Below are 10,717 nucleotides of genomic sequence, written 5' to 3'. Positions count from 1 at the left end.
CGAATGGCTAACGTAGTTAGATGCCAACCCTTTGTGCAAAACATCCCTTTAAATTAACAGATGGAAGATCTTCTACCTTGTATTGTGTGAGCACCTTTCACATCTAGGAATGTAGGGTATAAGATACACACATATGGTCACGTCTATATCCCTTGCGGGGTAGACAGAGCGTGCTATCTTGAAAAGACTGAATGGTCACGTTCAGCTATTTGGCTTAATGATAGAATTGAGATTCAAATAGTGACAGGTTGCTAGCCCATCGCCTAAAAAAGAATCCCAAGTTTGTAAGCCTATCCCTTAGTCGCCTTTTACGACATCCATGGGAAATAGATGGAGTGGTAATATTCTTTTTTTTGTATTAGTGCCGGGAACTACACGGCAAATTTAAATTACATACATACATATGTATGTATGTAATTTAAATTTGCATGACTATATAGTCACGTCTATATCCCTTGTGGCCAACAGTATTAAAAAGGCCACGTTCAGCTTTTTAGATAGAATTGAGATTCAAATAGTGAAAGCTAGCCCATCGCCTAAATGAAGAATCCTTAATTTATAAGAGTCCCTTAGTCGCATGGTACGACATCCATGAGAAGAAAGAGGGGTCCTATTCTTTGTTTTATTGGTGCCGGGAACCACACTGAAGTGCAGACTTACAATAGTCATATTCCCTGTCCCCTTATTCTTGAACGCTCAACAAGGCTTATGTCTCATAATGGCTCACTATATAACACTACACTATCATAATAACTAGTTGCCCGCCACGGTTTAACTTACTTTTTAATATTCGTGAATAAGCCCTTTGATCAAGAACCAAGCCCTAGACATAACACCTAAAACTTCTTGATGAGAAAATATCTTTCATTTTATTTATCATGTAATTTTCCTTTCCTTGACTACTTACATAAGCATTTATCTACATTTATGGTCACAAGGGAGGCGGGCTGAAGTACATAAAACACAAATTTAATGTGCTGTCAGTTTTCGGATTTTCCTAAGGCTTCTTAAGGTTTTTTTGACATTGCCCTTCATGAAGAAGCTTTTTTATTGAGTGGCATTTTGGAATAGAACAAAAAATTGCGTTCACGCTCTGCTTTCTAAGTTGGTGGAGCTTAAATTGAACTATACACCTAAACTACTTACACTATACAGTTTGTAGCAGAACGGGCCTTGTAATAATAAATTCTCTACCAATAAAGAAGGTTTAACATCCCGATGTGGGTGTGGATTTTACAAATTTAATTTGGATAATTGATATCGCGAATCTGTGCGCCATTACTAATAAACATCATAAGGAAGGAAAGATTTTAAATGGTGGTGTCACTTGCAAGTTTTCAGTTTACACAATACACAGGCGTCCTGCGCATTAACTGTTACACACTATGTTTTCTCTACGCTATTGACCATAGAAGGACATTGTAAACATACTAGCTTTTCCCGTGGGAGCACTTCTTCCATGCGAATTAAAAGAAATGCTTATTTGTATATTTAACTATATTCTTATTCAATTTCATCTAACACGATCCAACTATTTAGACTTTTATTTCATTAAAAACGTAACCAGACAATCTTTCTCATTAAAATATAACCTACCTCTTGAATAAAATATTAATTATTTACTTAACATTCAGATAATCGTGACGTCTGAGTCTTGTAGTCTGTTGTCTCCAACTATTTACTCTGTCGTACCCGTATCGAAAAAAGACGTGATATGTACATATATGTTCATACCTTGCAGGTAAGCCTATAAACGGCTCGATATTTTTTATAAATCAAATGTCATCCCCAGTGACACTAAGACAAAAAGGGACCCTTGTCTCGAAAATGTCAACCGAAGCATTATTCATTCAATACAGGGTTATATCTATGTTGTGATTGAAAATGCGGGATAATTGTATTGTTGTTTACAAATAAAAGGGATTGATTTCAAATTATATTATAGAGACATTCCACCGCGCTTGCTACTTCGTTATCGAGTAGGTCTTATCTTCTTAGAATAACATCCCAGAATAGAATACACTGCTATTACACTGCTTCAATGTCTAAAATAATCCTTCCCAATTAACAAGAGAAATCTATACCTACTTACTATTTTTGTGAAAGTTATATCCCAATATATAATATTTTATATGCAAAAGTAAGTTAATTTGTTTGTTGTCTCTTCACGCGTTATCCACTAACTAATATTTTTGATTTTTTTGCGTAGGTATACGAGTATATAGGTACTTACCTACTTATTAAGAGTCAAGGGAAGAACATTTATTTCCAATGGAATTAGCGAAATAAAAACCGGTAAGTATTATTTTTGCCGGTGGCGCTAAATTCGCGCTGGCGAAGTTGCGGGTAAAAGCCATTATAAATAACCTATGTATTTTTATATATGTCGGAAAATCTCAGTACTTAAGTAATAAAATAAAGTTTCTCAACGAGGTACATACGCGTAGAGTACCTATTTGAAAAATTTTAATATCAAAGTTATTTCCATAAAAAAATCTGGTTAGTTAGAAAACCCTCAATATTCTACCGCAAAGAATTTTTAATTAGAAACTTCTGAAAAGAGTCTAGATCAAATGGGAGCTAGTGAAGTTAATTTTACGTAAAAACTAGCCTGTTCAGGAGATTTTTGTTACTACCTCATTAAAAATTTATTTATTACTAGCTATTGCCCGTGACTTCTTTGCCATAAAAGTTCACAGAAGAACTGAGAGCCCCTGTATTGGCCCCCTTATAGGGGTAGGCGGAGGTATTTTTGTATACCAGTTTTTGAGTTGGATCAAGCCTAACACATCTGACAAAACGCAGCGATAGTTTCCGCGTCTTGCGAGTACAAACATACAGACATTGAAAACAATCATCTACAGATCCCCATATCGATTTTTGGCTCTTTCTATTACAAACATTGGTTACTTTTCCATAGATGTCTACTAATTTGTTTATCATTATATCATTTATTTATCTTGCTCAGCGCCAACGCCAATCTCTGTTTGTTTTCCTTTCACCCAAAGGTTGACTGGAAGAGACTGCATTCGCGATAAGTCCGCTTTTGTACCATCTCTATCTGTTTTATGCTGTTTTATATGTTTTACTCTTATAACGCAATAAAGAGTTTTATCTATCTACTAAGGCAGCTAAAAGACGACTAAAAGGAAATATATCATTCTTCTGGTGCAGCTTTTAGGATGATCCTATATATGTTCAGTTTCCCTGTTAAGGTTGCAGAGCATAGAAGGGAGTCGCTTCGTGTGAAAACCTGACTTACCCAATCTGGGATCATGGTCAAAATCCGCACGGCTCCTCTGCAGAAAGGTAGAAAGAAACTAGCAGGAGGAAGAATAAGAAACGAGACGTGCTATGCTATAAGTGTGTGTCGCGGAAGCGAAGCCTTTAGCAAAAGCTAGTATACCTACATCCAAAAGCGAAGACTTTTCAAATAAAATTGATGCAAGTTGACTTTTATATTTGACAGATGGCGGTTGTTTCGCAAACTCTTACAAAACATGGATGAAAAAGTTTAAGGGACGAAATATTGAGGGATGCGAAACTTCCCGTCCTTTGCAGTCATGATATGGTAACTTCAGCGATAAAAAAAAATCTCCAAAACTGTTATATGAAAGGATTACCTTCACAGATCTGATGAGGGGTCCAGGGAAAGTATGTTTTTTTTTATGTTTTAAGACTCTAATTAACACTCAAAGCGAGGTAAGTAAGTAATCATTATCTTTACGGGGTAGGCAGGGCCACGTAATATATTAGTAAGTACTTACATCAGTTTATACCTGCACTCCTAAAAAAGTTTTGTCGTAAAACATCACAGTGGTGCTTACAAAACATACCTACTTAAAAACAAATTTCTTGATTTTCTCTTCCGGAAGTAAACAACCTTAGCCCAAACACCCTTTGAAAACAAACTTTAACAACCGTAACGATTTCCTGCAATGAAGCCCGTGCAATTTTCCCAAAAACTTTGCCAACTTTATGGTTCACGCACATTCGTTACGTAGTTACGTATTAAATAAGAATATATGACGAAGTATATGACGGCCTCTGTGGCGCAGCGGTAGTACGCTTGTCTGTGAACACCGGAGGTCTCGGGTTCGAGTCCCAGCCAGGACATGATGAGAAAAGAACGCTTTCAGATTGGTCTGGGTCTTGGATGTTTATTTATATGAGTATTTATTATGAAATATAGTATTGCTGAGTTAGTTTCTCGTAACACAAGTCTCTAACTTACTTCGAGGCTTACTCAATCTGTGTAATTTGTCCCGTATATATTTATTTATTAATATACGCGTAGATATATACGTAGTAGATTAAGAAGAAAGAGTATATCTCAAATGCGGGGTCCGGGCTTCCAATGGTGGAGTGTGTGGTATACTTAATCTACTCATATTCTTGTATTACGCAAACATTAGAGAGAAAAACCTAGGTTTGGTGATGACCAATCAATAACCTAACGAGCGTTGATTTAAAATAGGAAATAACTAATTAAGAATTAGCGTAAATAAGTACCTAAGTACTCCCTCTGACTGTTTAAACTTTTGAGAAACTCTATTCAAGGCATTATTTAATTAACAATGAAAGCGACAGTGGATAATTCTGTGTTAAATCGTTAGATAAAGTTCATTCCGCGCTTTTGTTGCCGAGGACATTTTATTAGAATAGCGGTTTTATTAAAAATAAACCAATTTTCTTAGGAAGATAAATCTACTTTTCCTTCAAATATAAATTTTCTAAATTTGAACGTCAAGGCTGAACGTGGTCTTTTAGTCTTTTCGTAATTGTTGGCTCTGTCTACCCCTGAGGTACCCCGTAATGGATAGAGGCGAGATTGTGTTTATTTTATTCATTATTTTCTAACTATAATATAAACTAACTTTAAACTTTGAGTAACTTTGCTCCTTATTCGTAGTTTTATTATTATATAATGGAATACATAATTACGCTGATATAACTTTAAAAATGTGTTACATAATATTATGTAAAAAAGATGTAATGGCAAGTTGCAATGTTAGCTGGGGAATAAATCGAGAAACAGAAATTAAAAATTATAGAAGGAAGCCATCTACAAAATAACGCTAATTTTTTAATCAATGTTAGTTTTTTTAATTCTTAAGTATATTTTTTAAATTAACATTTTCAACATATTGTAAAATAAAAACATTACAATTTCTTCTTCATCTTTTTTCAAAATAAATAGATATTTTATTATATAAATTTCGGTATTTTATTTCAACGGCATTATCTCGAAATCTAGACGTGGTAGCATACATCTGTAAACAGATTTGCATTCTGCTAACCAAAGCCAGTAAGAATAACATTTTAATCTTTTTGATCCTGGACTTTTTTTTGCCGACCAGTGTTAACATTTATCTTGCAAATACCTACCTACCTACTTGTGCTTCTTTGACGGGTAAGAACCTAACAACAGAAGAACTTAGTTATTATCAGCTGCCTAACACTTGGGTATTTAAGCATCCCTATAATAATACCTACATTTAATATATTTGGTAGACTTGATTGGGGTCGAATCTAACACCTTAGGGTTTACAGAAATTACAGACCAAAGCCCATAAACATTTTAAAAAATTCACTGTCCGTCTTTTGTTGAATCATTATCTGTCACTGTCATTGAATTGCATTGTCAGTGTCAGCCATTGTCTATTTGTCAAACAAAAATAAATATTTTTACGGTCGTCACATTATTTAAATTAAATTATTAACTAAGTCCGAAGTTAGCAGTAAGTAATAATGTCGGCAACTGAAAAAGAATATTTTGGTCCATTGACGTTGCATCAGAAAATTGAAAATCCTACGATATTCAAGAGTGAAGAATCCATGGAATGTCTATGTGTTTTGTGCGAGGAAAAATTCTGTCTTCCAGCTTTTGAACAGCAGTTGCTTACCCATTTGTTCATGAAACATCGGCTGGTAATAGCTGATATGAATCAAATTGCGGATATTGGTGCATACCTCAAATATTGGAAGTTGCGTTTTGCAGGTTAGAAATCTTTTACACCTGTTTTATATTTTTAGTAAATAGGGTACCTACCTCAAGAATATTTTGTACTTATGTCTAAACCTTTGGAAATTAGTTCTCAAATAAGGAAGTATCGTTTTCATTGTTTTCAATTTATTTATTTGAATATTTATTATATTTTATTTTTAATTACAGATCAAAATGTTCCATATTTTTGTACAACAATGCTGCTTGATAAGAAACCAGATGGCACAATATCTCATAATGAAGAGTACTATTTACTGAGTGATATTCTCCCAGAAGACAAGGAGTTGAGAACGAATTTACAACAAGCGAAACTAGAGAAACTTCTAGAAAGACACCAGTTCGAACGGGAAGACAAGAATTACACAAGAGAATGCTTGTTTTGCCGATTCAAGTCAACATCTACTAGAGTTGATTATTTAAATCATTTATATGAAAAACATAATTTCCATATAGCGAAACCAGATAACCTAATTTTTATTGATGAGCTTATAGACACTATTGACAATAAATTAATAAGTTTAAAATGCATTTTCTGTGAAGGAAAGTTCAAAGATCGTTTCATACTTAAGGAGCACATGCGTAAAAAAGGCCATAAAAGAATCAATCCTGATAACAAAGAGTATGATAAATATTTTCTAGTCAACTATATAGGCGATAAAGAGAAACCGAGAAATATAAGGCAAAGAACAAAGCAACATCGGCCTACGAGGACTGATTACGAGCATGACTCAAATGTGGATAGTGATCCAGAATGGTCAGAATGGACTGAAGAGAATGGACCTTTAATAACTTGCCTATTGTGTGAACACACAGAAATGGAATATGATAATATTTTAGATCACATGGAACGGCAACACGAATTTTCATTTATAGATTTAACAAAAGGCTACAGCTTCTATCACAAAATTAAAATAGTCAATTACATAAGGCGTCAGATACATTTAAAGCAGTGTTTGTCGTGTGACTCAAAATTTGACGATTCGAAGAACCTCGTAAAGCATTTGAGAGAGGCACAGCATTGGGCCCTGGAGAAGGAAAAATGGGATCAACCGGAGTATTATTTTTCTACGTACGAAGATGATCTTTTCCTCTGTTTTATACAAGATGATGATGAAAGTTGGTGGTCCGGTGATGAACAGGAAATTAATAGGAGGAATAGTATGTCTGATAGTATTTCTAAGGAAATGGCCATGGCTGTGTTGAACGATTGACGAATGGAATAAAGATTGGACATTTATATGGCATCTATATACATCTCTTCATTAAGTGACATACATATATTTTTGATGAAGTTGCTGTCTTTTACAGGCATTTCTCCAACAAGGCTACATTTTCTTGGCCTTTTTGAAGGGCTGGTGATGTTCATCTTTCGTCACAGCATACCAGCTTTTTAAGAAGGTGAAGCAATGCGTAAAGTGTAAAACCGGCCTTACTTAAGGCTTTTGATTTTTGCAGCTATTTTTATGGGTACAACTGTAGAAAGGCTTTTTTCTTCAGTCTTCTTCATGATGTTTTTGTTGATGTTATATATTTAAGTAGACTTATTTCCAAGGCTTTGCTGTGGGGATTTCCAGAAAGAATTGCCTTTACTATTCGATTAAGTCTATCTGTAATTTTATCAAAATATACACAGCACATTCTTAGTATATTTGTTACAACAACTATAAAAGTCTACCCCCTACTACTTTAAGTCCCGGTTGCATCCTCCCACTCTGGAGAGGAGCCCAGGGTATGCCTTTGACCATGGATCATGGATGTTTTCTTTTACCGTAAGAGCATCGGTTAGTGTTCAAACTAATGTACATAACTTCGAAAATAGTCATTGGTACATGGCCGGGGTGGGATTAGAGCCTGTGTCTTTTTTGCGCCACACTCATTTTAACCTAAATATACCGATTCGACCATTGACCTTCTTTGTTGCCTAGTATGAAAATGTTTTCATAATATAAGTATGGAAGATTTATTTGACTGTAATAATCCTTGTTTTGTAGGTTTAAAAACTGTATTCCCTTGAATTTTATCTTATAAACAAATTTAAAAATGGACCTTAAAATTATACTCATTTGTTTTAAATATGTACATTTCAATACGATATTGTGTATATAGTTGTAATAGACAATACATAAATTATTATGAGATGTTTTTTTTTCGAATCCCCATTAAACCTTTACTAAGAAGGTGTACGAAATCTTGTACTGTATTAAACAAGAATTTGTAATAAAAATCAAGAGGTTTCATGAAACTTCGAATCCCGCAAAGCTCTAGAATTAACTTAGTTTCGTCGCCCGCATAGCAGCATACCTATAGTATCCATGTATGTTTGTCATGTTATGTCGTACGTATATTCAGTTGGCACTGCCTAGCCTAGGGGATGTAATTTGATTATTATCTCACACGTTCTACTGTATTCACTTCGTGGGGTCGTAAGTTTTGATTTTAAGCAAATTGGCTGGAATAAATAAAGTACCTAACTGAAACTTTAAAGACAAAAACCGTTTAAGTTTACAAGCATACAATGTAATTAAATTATACATACATACATATAATCACGTCCATATCCCTTGCAGGGTAGACAGAGCCGACAGTCTTGATAAGACTGATAGGCCACGTTCAGCTGTTTGGCTTTATGATGGAATTGAGACTCAAATAGTGACAGGTTGCTAGCCCATCCCTATCCCTTAGTCGCCTTTTACGACATCCATGGGAACGAGATGGAGTGGTCCTATTCTTTTTTTTATTGGTGCCGGGAACTACACGGCACAATATCAAAATTATATTGACAAAAAGATAAGTTTTATTCCAGAGTGTATAGTCACAGGGTATTATAGGTTGTCCTCGCATTGTGCGCAATATAAACCACTCGTCTTACACTGGATTTATTTCAATTTTGCTGTATGTGCAAAAGGAAATTTCTTTCATTATTATACATGATCGTAGTAGGCCTCAACTGACCTTGTACCACGATAACATCTCTGTTGTCTATCGCTTATGTAGATAGCTCCTCCCTCAGCGGATATGAGCCTAACGATAGCTAAGTTGCAGGAAATTGCCCTGTCCGTGTCACATTACAGGGGATGGAGTGACAGCAACAAATGTTTATCTAAATTGAACATTTCATCAGTATACTATACTCATTACACCGGCATTAGGCGTACAAGGCTGAGAATCAACTTGTTTGTTCGGTGTGAGTCAATTAACATTTTTGTGGGAAGGTTGTTTTTTTTATCCCGTGTGGTTCCCGGCACCAGTAGAAAAATAATAGGGCCACTCCATCTCTTTCCCACGGATGTGGTAAAAGGCGACTAAGGGATAGGCTTATAAGTATGTATAGGTACTAGGGATTCCACTTTTAGGCGATGGACTAGCAACCTATCAATCTCAATTCCATTAGTCTTTTGATGATTGTTGGGTCTGTCTACCCCGCAGGAGATATAGACGTGATTATATTTTATGTTGTTTTTTATTGCCGAGTCGCTTGCTATCCAGATGAGAGATGTACTTAGGAATTTTCAAGGTTGAATACCTAAACATTATTAGCTTGCGTGCGGAATCATAGATCCATCTTGCTTACCATCAGGTTGATTGAAATAAAACTCATTCAAATTTAAGTAAGGTACAAAAATTCTTTGTGAGGTGGAGTTCTACTTATAACGCCAGAATTCTAGAAAAGGAGGGGCAGATGAAGACCTATTTTTTAAATTGAGTAGGTATGATTCAAATCGCGAGAGTTGAAAGCTACGCAAAAATAGAAGTTGAATAAGAAAAAAATATACTAACAAAGAACATTAGATGGGGTAGGAATTAGACGAATAGTACCTTGGTCAATTAATCGGAGACGTTTTGACAAAAGGACAGGTCAAGAATACCGAAACCGACGAGCTTGCATGAAGAGAGTTATGGATGTGGACGAAGCGAAAGAAGTATCGTGGCAAGTGGAAAGATGTGGTCTCTGCCGGGAACAGGCATGATTTTTTATATGTACCTATGTATATACATGAAAAGTAATGAAGTATTCAAACTGTAAAAAGAAGAACACATACAGTGATCAATTTACGTCACAATAGATCGGTAAGCGATCTGTCTGTTAATCTATCTATACTAATATTATAAAGCTGAAGACTTTGTTTGTTTTAACGCGCTAATCTCAGGAACTACGTAGTTCGAATCGAAAAATTCTTTTTGCGTCGAATAGACCATTTGTCGAGGAAGGCTTTGGGTTATATAACATCGCGCTGCAATGATAAGGAGCAAAGAAATAATGGAAAATGTGAAAAAAAAAACGGGGAAAATTATTCATCCTTGAGGGCTTAAATGATGCCCAAAATAACTATTCCACGCGGACGAAGTCGCGGGCACAGCTAGTCTGGGATATTCTCTGTCTGCAATGCGACCCTAGGGCGACGTGCTGTCGAATTTAGATAATTGATGTACTTAGTTGCTCTGTAAACAAATTATTGACACATTTTTTTACAGACTTGACCCCCAAATATCATCCGATGATGGGGGTCTAACATCAGCGTAACTAGGTATATTGGTTCAATTTGAGTGTCGGGTATTTTCATTTTAAAGGTACTGGGTATCTTCTTGCTGAAATCGAAATCTCTGAAGGAAATTAATAAAAAAAAACAATCAAGAAAGGTCCATTAATTTACTCGAAACTTGTCTCTATGATTAGTTTATTCTACTTACAAATAGTAAAGGTACTTCTTT

At 35.2% G+C, this 10,717-nt stretch overlaps 1 protein-coding gene across 1 annotated transcript; it reads left to right on the top strand.

The window, feature by feature from the left end:
• The first annotated feature begins 5,665 nt into the window (after nucleotides 1-5,665).
• On the top strand, nucleotides 5,666-8,114 carry LOC106134260 (zinc finger protein 277). The gene is made up of 2 exons (XM_013334257.2): nucleotides 5,666-6,001; nucleotides 6,176-8,114. The coding sequence occupies exons 1-2, from the start codon at nucleotides 5,752-5,754 to the stop codon at nucleotides 7,216-7,218; spliced, it is 1,293 nt and encodes a 430-aa protein (XP_013189711.2). The 5' UTR covers nucleotides 5,666-5,751; the 3' UTR covers nucleotides 7,219-8,114.
• The last annotated feature ends 2,603 nt before the right edge of the window (nucleotides 8,115-10,717 follow it).

The sequence above is a fragment of the Amyelois transitella genome, chromosome 17, assembly GCF_032362555.1.
Source record: "Amyelois transitella isolate CPQ chromosome 17, ilAmyTran1.1, whole genome shotgun sequence".
Lineage (NCBI taxonomy): Eukaryota > Metazoa > Arthropoda > Insecta > Lepidoptera > Pyralidae > Amyelois > Amyelois transitella.
Note: the sequence above shows the minus strand (reverse complement) of the source record. Positions and strands in the feature narration are given on the sequence as shown.

Excerpts from the sequence above, each read along its gene's own strand:
- LOC106134260 (XM_013334257.2), top strand. The coding sequence starts at position 5,752 with ATGTCGGCAACTGAAAAAGAATATTTTGGTCCATTGACGTTGCATCAG. Across the intron at positions 6,002-6,175 it reads TTGGAAGTTGCGTTTTGCAG|ATCAAAATGTTCCATATTTT; the intron begins GTTAGAAATCTT and ends TTTTAATTACAG.